The sequence below is a fragment of the Microtus ochrogaster genome, unplaced genomic scaffold (assembly GCF_000317375.1).
Source record: "Microtus ochrogaster isolate Prairie Vole_2 unplaced genomic scaffold, MicOch1.0 UNK60, whole genome shotgun sequence".
NCBI classification, from domain to species: Eukaryota; Metazoa; Chordata; class Mammalia; order Rodentia; family Cricetidae; genus Microtus; species Microtus ochrogaster.
In genome coordinates, this window is record NW_004949158.1 from 1,786,813 (window position 1) to 1,802,739 (window position 15,927).

The 15,927-nt window shown below is 42.6% G+C and overlaps 1 protein-coding gene across 1 annotated transcript; it reads right to left on the reverse strand.

The window, feature by feature from the left end:
• Window positions 1-4,269: 4,269 nt before the first annotated feature.
• Window positions 4,270-13,123, reverse strand: Ddx20 (DEAD-box helicase 20). Its single transcript, XM_005369781.3, has 11 exons — window positions 12,814-13,123; window positions 12,377-12,471; window positions 9,949-10,117; window positions 9,264-9,378; window positions 9,006-9,148; window positions 8,728-8,866; window positions 8,584-8,642; window positions 6,928-7,010; window positions 6,504-6,609; window positions 6,297-6,398; window positions 4,270-5,746 (listed from the first exon to the last, which is right to left on the reverse strand). Exons 1-11 carry the CDS (start codon window positions 13,112-13,114, stop codon window positions 4,584-4,586), a joined length of 2,475 nt encoding a protein of 824 aa, XP_005369838.1. The 5' UTR covers window positions 13,115-13,123; the 3' UTR covers window positions 4,270-4,583.
• Between the last annotated feature and the right edge of the window lie 2,804 nt (window positions 13,124-15,927).

Genomic DNA, 15,927 nt, shown 5'->3' on the forward strand with positions numbered 1-15,927 from the left:
CAGAAGGATCCCAATACCATTCACTGGGAGTAATAGCTTCCCTTTCATGCTAGTTGGCATGGTAACCATCGTACGAGGAACATGAGACTTTTACTTTTTCCTCTAACTTCCTAATGAATTCTCATCACTTGCAAAGCTTTAAAATGGGACAAAGGAAAAACAATGTCATGACCCAGGACACATGGAGCCCAAACAGCATCATGAAAAGCATCAGAACCAAGGCAAAGTGGCTTTGAAAAAGGAAATGGCTTTTTAAAGGGGTTCCTTATGGGTCTTGTTTTTTATTCCGGATATTCTGTGTTTTCTCATCAAATGTGGGAATGCCATTTCTCTTAGCAGGTTACTTATACTATGCTGGCTGGTGACACATTGGCCAGTGCAGGGCCCTGACCCAAGTCCTGGGGGGACTCCTTGGACCAAGGGACTATTTTACAAGCCAGGGAGGTGGGAGGGGTGGTATATTTTTGATAACCAGACATTCCAATGTTTTCCTTAGAGGTCATGAGCTCCCATTAATGTTCTCGTGAGCAACATCAAGTGTGTTCTTTTCTATTTTCGTATAATTACTGGGCTTTGCTTAACAACATCACAATGGCAAAGAAATATACTGTATAAAACTGCAGGAAGACAAATGTGAAAACTTTCTGTGGGGGAAGAAAAGCTCTTAAGTTTCTTGTCTTCTTTTGAAATCGTAGTGCATATGTTATAACATGTATATCATTTACAGTATCGAGTCCTGTGCCACGGCTGTACCTGATGTATCCAATCTGGATTAAACAAACTATGTGCCACAAGCCTTGGAGTGGGGCAGTTTCTTTTAAAACCAGTTCTTTCTCTTCCAAAACCACAGCCTTCCATCAGGAAGCTTTCTATCCTGCTAGAGCAATGACATAATCTTACGGGTAAAGGCCTTGTCTAACCTGCCCCGTCTCCTTCTTCATAAGCAATTCCACTGCTTCCCGGAGCTTGCCTGTCTACATGCGCTAGGCAGGTTCTGTTTTAACAGTGGATCACTGGATTGAATTTGTCTATCGCGCTCTTAAGGGCCAATTACTAAACAAAAATCTGTCTTTATACATCAACATTGGCTCTACTGAGGCCTCCTCTGATATCTGCTCCACCGAGACCAAGGTCTGAAACAAACACACACACTCAACAGTAAATGCTATAGAGAATAAAAGTCTCGACAGGCAAGAGGAGCACAGCTAGGTTTGTCACATACTGTGACTTCACATCTGTCACTTTTTACTTCTTCCTTTCAGCTCCTTTCTTGACTTTAAAGGGGGTGTGGGCAGGATTAAGTACCCCTTAAGATCTAACCTTAACAATTCTGTTCGTGTGAGAGAAGCATTTTCATGGTCTGACATGCAAGAGCACAAATGTAAATCTTTCTCATTCTCCAAAACCACTGAAATCAGTAAAAGAAAGGGGAAGCATACACAGTATGTTCTCAAGTCCAGGTCAAGTACGGAATTCACTGTAAGCACTGCTGCTCACATCCTTTCTACCCACTAGGTGTCACTAAAGACCCACAGCTCAAATAATCCTGACGAAAACTGCAAAGTACCTGCACTCCAACTCTGCCTGCATTCAGTTTTCTTTTTCATTACTAAACAGTGTGTGACGCCTTTGCAGGTTTGATGCTGAGCTTTGATTCCCAGATTTACAACGTAAAAGGAGAGAAGTGAGTCCTGTTATCTTCTGACCTCCACCCATGTACCATGACATGCAGGAGTACACACACAAAAAAAAAAATGTAATAAAATTGTTTTCTCACTATGTAGTTCTGTTAGACCAGGCTGGCCTCAAACTCAGAGACCCACCTGCACCTGCATCCTGAGTGTTGGGATTAAAGGCGTGTCCAACTATGCCCAGCTCCTAATAAAACTTTAAAAGCACTAAATGTCAAGTCGTATATATGCACTTGTTCAAAAGATACAAAACAAACAAATACATTCTGCCTTAAGACAAGATCTTTGTGATGGCATGTCAACAATAGCCATGAAAAAATGGAAATTATTTTATATTTCAAGGGAAATGGGAAAAGCCCTCAAAAATTTCTGTTCTGAATCATTCCTTCTCTTCGTCATGACCCACAGTATAATCATTCTTCAATTACTTTGGTGTTCTGGGACTGAAATTTACCTTAAAAACACATGCTCTTATAAATAAAGAAGTAATTTGCATTCTTAGAATTATCCAAAGCGGAGGGTTGGAGAGATGGCTCAGTGGTTAAAAGCACAAGACAAAGTTTTGTTCCCAGCTGTTGACAGAGGTTTCTGTCTCACCTGGTCCCGCAGCCATTCAGTGACACAGAAACATACAGAGGTCTACATTAATCATAAACTTGTTGGCCTATTAGCTCAGGCTTTTTATTAACTAATTCTTACATCTTAAATTAGCCCATTATTCTTGTCTATATTAGCCACGTGGCATGGTACCTTTTATTAGCGAGGCATTCTCTTCTTGCTCCCTGTGTCTGGCTTCCTCTGTCACAACTGCAGACTGACTCTTTCTTCTTCCCAGAGTCCTCTTGTTCTCACCACCCCATCTATACCTCCTGCCTGGCTACTGGCCAATCAGCATTTTATTAAAATAATACAAGTGACAGGACAAAAGACCACTGTCGTCCCCCCCACACACACACACAAGCCACGCACAGGGGGTGGCAGAAGTCCTTCCCCTTTCACCTCTGCACTACCACTACCTGGAATGGAAACAGCTCCAACTTCCAACTTCCCCAGTTCCAGCCCATGGATACGAAGTCCTTCAGCGCCTCATGAAGATGCATATGCTCGCTTTCAAAGTGCCCCAAGTTTCTCAAGTTTTAATTCATATACTTGCTATTGGATTTGGGAGTGTTTTTGTTTTATTTTGTTTTCCATCAGCTCTCTCTCCACCCTGTGAAGCTTGACTCAGGCATTCAGTGTTCAACATTTACAGAGACCCTAAGGAAACCTGCTCTGGATGACTTAAGAATGCACACGAATCCTGAATAACTAAAGGAATTCTGTATCCAAAAAAAAAAAAAGAGGCAAACACAAAACAAACCTGGAGAGAATACAATTAATTTCAAGACTAATGGGTAGTCTCATCCCTAATTAAGATGCAGCAGTATTCTAATTAATCCCCTAGCAATGACAAACAATGAAGTTGGCTCTGTTGTGGTGGGGGAGGGTAGAAAGAGGTGAGTTCAATTACATAGTACTGACAGGATCTTATTTAAGTGTGTAATTAAAATCTCTACAACTTAGTAATATATTAAACCTAACCTAGGTTTGCTAAATTATTTCATCTAACTTCACAATACATGTACAGTATTGATTTTTCGATATACGACTGACCATGCCAAATCACAGAAATCCAAGCTGAATGCTTTAAGACTAAATGCTAAGGACGTTTCACACGAAATGACAATGGCTGTGTGTTTGCTGACAACATTAGAATAAAGGGTCTACACTGCTAAGTATGTACACAGAGAAGAACTTTGCTATTTTAAAGTAATTTCTCAATACATAAGGGATTCTCTCACCTAAATCCAGTTCACAACAAGATCCCCGACCCCAAGTTTAGTGATAAAAAAAATGCTTAGCCTCTAAGAGCTATAACTTTCCTAATCATAACTTAGAGAGCTCGGAAAAATGATAGCTCCTCTTAGATCCTAGCATTCAAGGAAAGAAGTTCTTTGGCGCAGATTAAGGAGACTAGAACATAGTATGGAAAGAGTCAGAACAGAATGGACTTGTCTTCTATCACACCCTGAGCACTAGAGCTAGGCCTTTCCATTAGCCTACCCGCAGAACTAGTAGGTCCCATCTATGCAACTCACAGCAAGTTTCAACCTGGGCTGCGTAAATGCACTTAAGAGGGCCTACGAGTCCTTTGCAATTTCGTTCACAATCCCACTTACGGAATGAGAAATTTTCCTGGGTCAGCCTATCCATGGCTTCTAAGAGATTCATTTAGAACCCAAGAAGCACTGAGGATAAGTTGCCCCGTGAGCAGAAGGTAGCCACAGATGACACTGCCCTACTTAACACAGTGAGATGTGGGCAGCCTTCAGCTTCTTCAGGAGGATGAACAGAAAGCATCCACAACATTGACCTAAATCTGTTTTCACAGCTAGCAGAAACTACCACGGGAAGCAGAGGGCACTGAAAGATTCCTTCCTGCCTAAACCTCAAAGATCTACATGATCAGATTCCCATGAGAATACAGTAATACAGAAATGTAGTGCAATCCTTTTGTAAGGAACTCCACAGAAAAACATTATATTCAAATTTTAACTTTTTATTTAAGGAGTGCCATATACATCACCTTTTAAAAGGTTTCTTTTGGGAACAGCCTACATGAAGTGGCACCTTGGGGGTCTTTGGATCCAAGTTCTAAAAATTCTCTTGCAAATCTGATGAAATTGGAAAAAAAAAAAAAGAATATTCCTGGACCAAGTCAAAATACTCTGAAAAATAGCTGTGCCCCAGTAGAAAGCCTCAAAGTCCTCTCAAGTTCCTCCAAAATGCCACCATCCCCCACTTACTCCAGGTGAAGAGTGCACATCCATTACTGCTGACAGTCTATGGTCATCACTGGTTACTGCGCATCATTTCTTGGAGATACACTGTATTCATCTGGTAGGCAGCCATCCAACTGGGATGTCTCTGAGCATTCCAATAGTACGAGTGGGAAGCAACAGCATAATATTCTTGCCACGCCCTGTAATATGCCCTCCAGTACTCCTCATAATCCTGGTAGGTGTCGGAGAAACTCGCATCTGTTTCTCTCTGACAGTCATACCAGTCCTGGGGTTCTGTCTGGGCTCGGTAAGAGGAGCGCCGTGGTGGATTTCTCCGACTCTGCTTAGATCCCTGGCTAGCTCCTTCTTTATGTCTTGCCTTCACTGGGGTTTCAGGAGACTCCTGACACTCCACTTGACTTGGGGCATCATTTCCACTCACAACCTGTTCCAAAGGGAGCGGTCCGCCCACAGGCGTACATTCGGAGTCTTTCAACTGAGTGTCAGAAGAGCCTTCCAAATACGACTTAGTGCCCTTGCTCTGGGAAGAAGTCCTTGAGCTGCAAGAATCGCTCTCACTCTCTGAGTCCCCAGACTGGCTACTACTCGCCAGTATCTGTGCTCTATCTTCAGAGATGCGATTTCGCACAAAACCATTGTGAGGATTCACAGTCTGAGCCCCAGGCCCCGTGTAGTGCCGGATAATTTCCACAGGCTTCTCTAACCCCTCTTTAATGTAGTGCTCGTAATCCTCTACCAGTTCCGCAAAAGTCAAAGTACATGGCTGATGAACTTTGAAGGAAGAGAGACAAGGGATTTGGGGGAGGGGCCCAGATGAGGCTTCTTTGGACTGCTGCTGGCTGCTGCTGGAGAAGTCCTCAGCAGCAACGGTCTGATCAGAACTCTTCACTTGCTCTTCCGGTTGTGTGTTACAGCCCAACTCTTCCGGTGGAGCAGCCTTTTCTATGATCCCACACTCTGAGGGGCTTTTCACAGGAGGTTTCTGTTTGCTACTATGCTTTGATTTGGCTGAGAGTGTAGACACAGAAGTATTTCTAGGGGAAGGCATTTGGTTACCAGGAATTCTTTGAGTCTGGAAGGCTCTCTCTGGTTTCTGAACTTGCTTTTGGGGAGTCTGGGTAGGTAGACTGGGTACGCTGCGTGTGTGCAGTGCAGCTTTGACCTCCACATCACAGTCCAAGCACTCTTCCATCAGGCCAGGAGGAACGGGGTCTATATACAAGGAAGAATACATATTAAAATTCTCAGCCCAGGTATGGTGGTGCACACCTTTGATCCCAGCACCCCTGAGGATAGAGGCAGATGGATCTCTGTGAATTAGATGCCAGCCTGGTCTACACATCACATATCAGGCTAGACAGGGCTACACAGTGAAACACTGCCTCAAAAATAAAACTGCAGAGCCTATAGCTTTGGGTCTAATACAGTAGAATACTCCTCATGTCCCAAGTAGTTACTTTACTTACCTTCTCTACTTATCAGCTATTAACATTTTTACTTAGCCTACATTTTAAAGTATGCCTAAATGTCCTAATCTACAAGAAACAAATTAAAAACAGCATGTACTCACAGGCCTGTGGTGAGAATTAAATGAGTTAACATGCACACAGTAGACTATGTGCTATTATTTTTATAAGCCTACCATCACTACAACTGTAAAAACGTCAAAACTTTTGATTCACAAGGAAGCCAGGCATGGTGTCTCAAAATAAATTAACTAATTAAAAACAAACAAAAGAATGTCAAAAGGAAATGCACACACCTGGTAAAGGGAGAAGGTTGATGTTACATTTCTGGGCAATTTTCATCATCATGTTTTCTTCTTCCCCCCTAGAGCAGTAGGTCACTGTCAGTCCCAAGGTACCTAAGAGTATGGAGTAACATAGAAACTCATTTCCACAGAAGCAGCAGTCCAAGTACCTTTCGTATCAGACTTCTTGTGAAAGCACTAAACTTCCTTTTTCCTTACCAAAGCGGCCAGCTCTGCCAATCCGATGCATGTATGTCTCCCAGTCTAACGGCACATCCAGATTTACTACCAGATTCACCTTCTCAGCATCAATCCCACGGGAAGTCTTGAAGACAATTGTTTGTAATAATTATACCATGGCTACCAGTGTATGCTCTTCTGGTATAACCAAAAGTCAGATTTAAAACAGGCAAATATTTAGCATTGAGAGGAAAAAAATCTATTTCCAATGGCTAAGTAGGCCTAAACCATTTCAAAAATAATTTTAAATCAAACATTAAAGTTATTTTTAAGAAAGTACTTTCCCCAGAACTGGAAAGATAATTTATATCTCTGGCACCTGCTAGATGTATGAAATAGGACAGCAATCTAATAACACCACACTCCAAGATGAACCATCAGGCAAACCTAGCAGGAGCCTTACCAAATCTGTAGAAATGAGAACTCTGCAATGAAACTGCTTTAGTTTCGCCATAGCATCAAGGCGCTGATTCTGGTTCATGTTACCTAGAAAGACCCAAAAAAAATTCTTAACACCTAAGCATGTCAGGTATGACAGCACACAGCTGCCATCTGTCATCCTAGTACTCAGAGGTTGGGGAAAAAAGTCAGAGTTCAAGGCCAGCCTAGACTCCTTAAGATCCCATTTCAAAAACAGCAACAAAAACTTAAGCTTAGATACATTAGCTTAAGTATCAAATCCACAATAAGCAAGGATCATAACTCTCAATCGTAATGTTTTAAAAGAAATAACCAAGTTAATTGTATCCTGTTTACAAATATGAGTGCTAAAATCTAAACTCGGTATTTTCAAAATATGCTTTAGGCAATCAATTTGAAATTCAAGAATCAATTTTAAATGGTGATATTCAAATAACAAATAGTTCTTAGGAAAAAAGTTCTTACCAACTGTTTACAAATCTTGTTTTAAGGGGGCTGGAGAGATGGCTCAGCGCTTAAGAGCACTGCCTGCTCTTCCAGAGGTCCCGAGTTCAATTCCCAGCAATCATATAGTGGCTCACAATCAACTGTAATAAGATCTAGTGCCCTCTTCTGGCCTGCAGGCACACATGCAGACAGAACACTGTATACATAATGAATAAATAAATCTTTTTAAAAAAGGAAACAAATCTTGTTTTAAGAGTCTCTATATGCATGTGTCTATGTGTCTGACTGTATACAGTTGCATGTGCCTATACATTCAGAGTCCAGGAGAGGGCATCAGATACCTAGGAGCAAAAACACCCACCTGGTTTGATATGTGGGTGCTGGGGTCCAAAGTCCTGTGCACATGATTGCACAGGAAGTGCTTTTAATACTGAGTTCTTTCTACAGCCCACAAATCTGGTTTTGAATGTGACCCAGGGTTCAACTATCAGCCTACTAAGAAATTAATCTCCCTAGTACCTCATCATACTGAGTATGTTCCAGCTAATAAGAATTACACTACATACAAAACTGAAGATAAAAATCAAAAATTTCTTTTAAGTCTTTCCTACTAATCCAGCAATTAACTCTGTGGATGAAGTGAGTGACTTCTGCCTTCCATCGCCCATTAAAGTCAATTCAACAGCTGGAGGTATAGCTCCAAAGGAGAGTACTTACCAGGCATATGAAAGGCCAAGGTAGGGCAGCAGAGAAGATAACTCAGCTAGTCTTAGCATGCTTTTCTATGACAGGGTCTTGCTATGCCACCCACACTGGTCTTAAAGTTAACATAGTCAAATACGGCCACAGGCCCATGACTTTTCCACTCCAGCCTCTAGAGTAAATGCAAAATCATACCCTGCTTAAATTTTAGCATTTTAATAATGGATTATTAAAGTATTTAAGAGAATTTAAGTATCTCTGATCACCGATTTTCTAAATTGTTACTACAGACCAAGTTATTCCTTTAAAAAAATTTAATTTAAAAAATTCCAGGAGACTGATTATCAAATTCCAATGAAGAATAAACCCAAATTTCCTTTATTATGAGTGCAGTCTCGCACTTGTGAAACAATTCAAGAAGTGATCTTTTTCTCCCTTAATGTGGAAGGCTTCAAGGCAACACATTAAACAAAGACAAAGCTGGACTTGCCTGAAATGCATTCTGTAGGAAAACCTTTAGAAGAAAGGATATCCGCCAAATGCTGAGCTCTACAAAAGAAAAAGATTTACAACTCTCAACTATTGCCTCATGTCTATTCTTTGTTTTTTAAAATTCCCTGGATTAAGTTATTACCTGCTGTGCAAATTAGAAAACACCAAGGCTTGATTAAATGGGATTCTACTAAAAAGTTCCTGTAAATGCTGACTCTTTTCCTCAAAAATCTTATGAGCCAAAGGGTAAGAATTGACCACGTGGTAGTACTGCTTCAAACCTACAAAGAAGTCAAAAGTCCCCAGTTAAAACAAGCACATCTGGTGACTTCCAATGGCAACTATGACACAGTCACAGTCAATCAGACATGGGAAGGCCCACAATGTCAAAGACTAGCACTAACTGAAACCTATACATACCTATGAGGCTTGGATCACTGGGATTCAACCTTACAAATGTGGGATCTCTCATATACCTTGTCAAAGCATTAGCCAAAAATTCAGGATAAGTAGCAGATACTGCCAACATCTGTTTACTAGCAGGTAAAGAAGAGTAAATCCAACTGTAAAATACAAGAAAACATAGACAATGAAAACTATGCAGACAGCAAACACTACCTGGAAAAGTTAAAGACACATTTAGACACAACATTTTTATAATCAAGTTAGTTCTCTTACTTTATTTGCTCCTGGAAACTGCCTTCTTCTAAAAGCTTATCTGCTTCATCAAGAATAAAGAGACGGATACTGCCCGGATTCAGGTAGTCAAGTTCTATGAGCTGTTTAATTCTACCTATATGCCAGGAAAACAACAAAACCTGAAATATTCATGACATATCAAATCTGTTCAAACCTCAAGACTGCTTTACAGTATTTATCCACAGGTTACACTGAAGAATTTTCTCAGTGTGCATTCACATACTAACTCAAAATATTAGTACTCTTAAAATTCTCATCTTGCCTGAATCCATTCTTTACCCCCCTCTCACTTCTCATTCCTAATAAATATGGAAAACGAACATCACTGTTATCAAGACTTGAATGAAAGGAACTGAATTCTACATTGAGTAATTTATGAGCAAATCACCAGAGAAAACAACAAAAGTCTAAATCCATGACTTAGACAGGCTTCCTGAAAGTCACGTCATATGTCAGAAGCCTGTCCCACGTATTCTCAAACACGCTACAGGACGGAGATGAACAGATTCTGTTGATAATTCGGCCATGCATCTCACTGGTCTAACACTCTTCATTTCTAGTGAAAGTAATTATTGCCATCATCAAAGACTCCCGTTTAACTATGGTCACAGTCAATGCTCCACTCCTCAAGAACTTCAGCTACCAACAGATATTAACAACTTACCAGGAGAGCCAACAGCAATATGACACTTTTTAAGTCTGGTTTTGTCTTGCGATAACGGGGTCCCTCCAATAAAGACGTGACATTCTAACCCTTCCATTTTTATTCCAATGGCTGTGATAACAGAATGTATCTGAACAGCAATTTCTCTTGTAGGAGCCAATATCAAAATCTAAAACAAATTGTAAAATATTACTTTAACAAGCCAGAGGAACACACGAGTGATACATTCATTGCATGCTGTGCTTCTTTTCATTTTAAAAGAGAAGCTTCAAGACCAAAAAAACAACAAAAAACCAGCAATCCATTTATTTATTCAATTAATTATTAAGAACCTACTGCATGGGAGAAAACATACAAGTTGTGAAAGAATTGCTCTCCTGGCACTCTTCATATAAACAAGAAACATATTTGTAATAACAAGTAATAAAAAGTATTCTTTTAAAAAAATTCAAATAGTGCCAGGCAGTGGTAGCGCACACCTTTAATCCCAGCACTCGGGAGGCAGAGGTAGACTGATCTTTGTGAGTTTGAGGCCAGCCTGGTCTACAAGAGCTAATTCTAGGTCAGGTGCCAAAGCTACAGAGAAACCCTGTCTCAAATGAACCAAAAACAAAAACAAAACCTAGGTTTAGAATTTGGTCTGCTGCCAAGTATCTCAAGTCAAAACTCTCAAATACACCCTAATTTACAAATAGACTAGCCACTGTCCTTAAGAAGTATATTCAATATCTCCTAGAATTTGGTGGTTACAGAACTACAGAACTCAAAGAGGTTCCTAGATGACAAATACAAGGATTCTGGGTTTAAAAAAACGAAACAAAACAGCATTTTTGAAGATTCATCTTCATGGCAGCCACTTTTTTAAAAAAAATATTTATTTATTTATTATGTATACAATGTTCTCAGTATTCTGTCTGCATGTATGCCTGCAGGCCAGAAGAGAGCACCGGTGTTGCGGGAGGTCCTCCCACTCCTCCAGCCTATAGCTGCTGAGATACCAGCCCATTGGGGCATGGTCTCTCTCCCTTTAAAAAAGCAGCGACTTCCCTCTCCGCTCTCTCTCTCACTTCCTGCTCCGCTGGCCACTAGACTCCCTTCCTGGTGGCGCAGAAGGCTGTGATCTGTAAGTTTTTCCCCTTTAAATAAATACCACCCTATTGATCATAATTCCAAACTGGTGTGGCATTGCTTGTGACTTACGTCTCCATACCAGATCTCATTACAGATGGTTGTGAACCACTATGTGTTTGCTGGAATTGAACTCTGGACCTTTGGAAGAGCAGCCAGTGCTCTTAACCACTGAGCCATCTCTCAGCCCGGCAGCCACTTCTTGAACTTGAAATAAAGACAACCACAACTACTACACTCCAGAAGATGGTGGGAGGATCATATCCAATTGACTGTTTAATTCCCAGTGCCTAATGTAGTATTTATATGTAATACTGGCTGAACAAATCTTTTTGAAGAATGATCTCCCAAACCCAAATTTCCTACTAATTTGAGTAGGACAATCTTTTTTTTGTTGTTTTGTTTTGTTTTTTGAAGCAGGGTTTCTCTGTAGCTTGGGAGCCTGTCCTGGAACTAGCTCTTGTAGACCAGGCTGGCCTCAAACTCATAGAGATCCGCCTGCCTCTGTCTCCCGAGTGCTGGGATTAAAGGTGTGCACCACCACCACCCGGCTGACCATAGGACAATCTTAAAACCAATCCAAAACAACCTAAAATTGGAAAATTGGGAGATCAACACACGCACACAAAAGACTTTAAGAACCACTGGGCAGGGGTAGGGATGTGTCCTGGAGGCAACCACATGGTGGCTCACCATTATCTATAATGGGATCTGATGCCCTCCTCTGGCATACAGGTGTACTTGCAGACAGAGCAATCATGACATTTTTAGAAAAGAAAGAAAAAAGAACCACCTGAAGCCTGGCGGTGATGGCATACACCTTTAATCCTAGGAACTGGGAGACAGAGACGGGCAAATCTCTTGTTGAGTTCGAGGCCAACCTGTCTACACAGCAGGTTCTAGGTCAGCCAAGGCTACAAAGAGAAACCCTGTCTCAAAAAAAAAAAAAAAAAAAAGCACAACAACACAAAATTTGCCATAGCATATTAAATAAACCAAAACTTTTACCTTCTAGGTCTAACCCCAGTTTATCAAGTGAAAGTTTTTAATTGCGTAATGATCTTAGTTGACAAATGTTCAAGAAGTTATTATAGAAAATTCCAAGTTTAAAAAACTAATAATGATATTCTTGGCAACAACTCAACGATCTTATTACCATCTAGTTTACTTCTGTAATTTTCAAATGGTTTGGCTTCATTCATCAAACTCACCATCTATGTGGAGTCAGTAGTTTTTTCCTAAGTCTAGCTAGAGTCCACGTGCCTATCCAACCCCTCTGGATCCTCTGTATTAAACTCACCTGAGTACTATAGTTTTCAAGAATAAGAGAGTCTAGAGCAATGGTGGAGAATACACAAGTTTTCCCAGTGCCAGACTTGGCTTGAACAATTAAATCTGAGGAAGAAACAAAATACTTATCATTAGCTAGATTTACTGAAGAAACTAGAGATTAATATGAGATCAGAGAATGACCAGGCTCTCTCCTAAGACCACCTAGGTGTCACCAGTACTTTTAGTTGACTCTCAAACGCGCACATAGCGTGCTTGATCCCTGACTCAACCAGAGCCATTTCTCCAGCCCCTTGGTCCCCGAATCTCTCTACCGATGACCGTCTCCACCGTGGACTCGATGCTACAAAGTCTTAACCATCTTCAAACTCCATCGCGCGCCCTGAGCCTCGCCGAGCCCCGCCACGGCGCCTCCCCGGAGCTCCCCCGGCTGACCCCGGTCCTCACCGAGCCCGCAGCGCCCCAGCGGGATGGCCTTGAGCTGCACGGGAGACGGCCTCTCGAAGCCGGCCGCCCGCAGCCCCTCTAGCACGGGCCGCGACAGCAGCAGCGACTCGAAATCCGCCGGCTCCGCCAGCACCACGTCCCCTGTACGCGTCCGCGGCCCGCCGATATCGTGAGCGGTCCGCAAGCTCCACGGGGAGCTGGGGGTTGGCTCCGCAGCCGGGACCGGCACGGCCACACAATCCGCCGCCATAGCTGACTCCGCGGTTACCAGGGCCGCCGGGGCTTCAAATGCCGCCGCCATGGTAGCCGCGCCTCCAGATCTCGCGATAGTTAGAGTTGAGGCGGGGCTCCTGGGAGCGAGAAGAGGAAAAACTTTATTGTCAGTATGCTGGAGAAGACACGGACACACTTGGCCTGGAAGTGGAGGGGACGAACGGAAGTCGGAGGCTGACGGTCAGGGTTGGGTGGGGTGCGGGGGAAAATGTAGCCGGGGGAAGAGGCGGGAAGAGCGGAGGAAGATGAAGCTACCCGTGTTGCCGCCTGCGGCCTGCAGAGGGCGTCGCGTGCCCGCGGTGGGCACCGCCCGCCTCCCGCGGCTCTGCTCCGGAGTCGGGCGCCCACGGCGCGCTTTGTGACGCAGCCCGCGCGTCGGTCTCGGTCTCGGCTGAGCCGCGCGGGTCTCGTTCGCCCGTGGCTACGCCGAAGTCTTCGCTCTCGCACCCTTTCGCATTGCCCCTCGGTGCACCCAGACAGGCCCCCGAACCCAGGCAGACGGGGTTTACCACGCTAGGCAGCCCTGTCGTCTCGGTGCCCCAGCCCACTAGCACAGTGCGGGACTGGAGCCTAACTGGACGGCCAGTTCCCAGGCTCTGAGCACTCTCTCGAAAGTCTAGGCCAACAGACGTCTCGGGTTCAACTCATCTTTTGTGTGCCCTTGCTGATCTCAGGTGGGCAACTAGCACACCACTTCTCCTTCCTCTAGACCCGCCCACATGACACCTGTTTAAGAGGTCTTTCTTGAAATCGTGAGTCACCACCATCCTGTCTACTCCTGGCCTTTCCCATTATTCTTATCACTATCCCCCCTTGCTTGACTTTTGGTTTGAGTAGCTTAGTTGTTTGAGTTTTGTTGTTGTTGTTGTTGTTACTGTTGTTTTGTTTTGCTTTTAAGACAAAGTCTTCCTATGCAGCTCAGGCTGGCCTCAAAATCCTCCTGCCTCAGCTTCCCAAATACTGAGATATGACAGGTGTGTGCTACACCACACGTGGTCACTCTTCATGATAAAACTACCCAAAATGTTTATTGTCTTCCTCACTTACCCTGAAGACGGGAATGAACCTATTCTGACTTGTTCTCTTTTGGCCTGGTAGGAAAAAAAAAATCTGACACATTAAACAATATTACCTTCCTCTCTCGAAATGTTCACACAGACCTGCGCAGTTTTGTCTCCTAGCCAATTCGAAATCTCAAGTTGACAAGACATCACAAATCTCATTTGTCCTTAAGTTAATTCTGGTCTTGTTTTCCATACATGCACCGATGTCCCCACATCCCAACTGTGTAGAAATATCTTTGGCAAGGAAATTTCACTAGAAGAGGTTCGGAAGATGGATGCTGTCTGCTTACTAATTTACAAAACACGAAGCAAGAACCTACTATCCATATGAAAGAAGAGGAACGAATAAGGGACTAAGGATCACAGTTAATAAGGAACCAATGTGGAATTAAAGATCTCAGGCTTCCTCTTAGTTGCCCACATCTTTCATCCATTAATCCACAAATTACAAATCTGAGAATTCCTTTTTATTATTTGGTTTTTCAAGACAGGGTTTCTCTGTAGCTTTGGAGCCTGCCTATTCTGGGACTAGTTCTTGTAGACCACGCTGGCCTCGAACTCACAGAGATCCGCCTGCCTCTGCCTCCTGAGGAGGATTCTTTTTTGCTTTGCTCTTGCCCTCTTTCTAACAATTTACTGGCAGATAATGTCTCCAAATACCTCTTCCACTCCTTTTTAATTTATTTCTACTCTGGATCTTTTGGTTGTCCTAACTATTGCAGCCTTCCCTACTAGCTTCCCCGTCCAGAATCTTCTCTGTGCAGACCATGCACCCCACAGGCATTGAAATGGCTTACTTTGTCTGCTTTTCTGTTTCCCAAGGGTTGAAACGGCAACTTTGCTTACAAACCCTTTATTATTTAAGCGCACTTCCAGTCAAGAGTGGCTCATTCCTCACTTCTTCCTTCCTTTCCTAGTTTCTTCTCCTGTTCCTGTGGCAAAATACTTGGACAAAAGCAACTTAAGGAAAAAGGGTTTTCTTTTGTTTTTCTGGACTGTAGTTCGAGATACAGTCCATTATGCTGGGAACCTCAAGGCAGAAGGAGCTTGAAGCAGCTGGCCAGGGTACATGGCGTTCAAGAAACAGGGAGCAATGAATGCTTGCTAGTGAGAAGCAACTTTCTCCACTTTATGCATGCCAGGAACCCTGCCCAGAGAATTGTAGTAATAGGAGCGGCGGGCTGCTTCCCACCACCCGGCTAGCTTTATACCTGAAATAATTACACGGAAACTGTATTCTTTTAAACACTGCCTGGACCATTAGTTCCAGCCTCTTATTGGCTAGCTCTTACATATTGACCTAACCCATTTCTAATATCCCTGTAACACCACAAGGTGTCTTACCAGGGAAGATCTTAACCTGCTTCTGTGTCCGGTAAGAGAATCATGGCTACTCCTTGACTCAGCTTCTTTCTCCCAGCATTCTGTTCTGTTTACTCCGCCTACCTAATTTTATGTCCTATTAAAGGGCCAAGGCAGTCAGTCTCTTTATTTAACCAATGAAATTAACACAAGCCAGAAGACTGTCCCCCATCATTTCCCCTTTTTCTGTTTAAACAAAAAAGAAAGGCTTTCATTTTAACATAGTAAGATTACATATAACAAAATAGTTATCAAGCAAGAATTACAGTTACAATATTTATATCTATTTTATCTTTTATCATAACTAAGGAAAACTATAATTATAACTAACCATTCTTCAACTCAATCAAAGACTCCAGAAGGATATATTACCTAAGCAAACAAGAAATCCAAAGCTCTAGAAATGACAGAGACA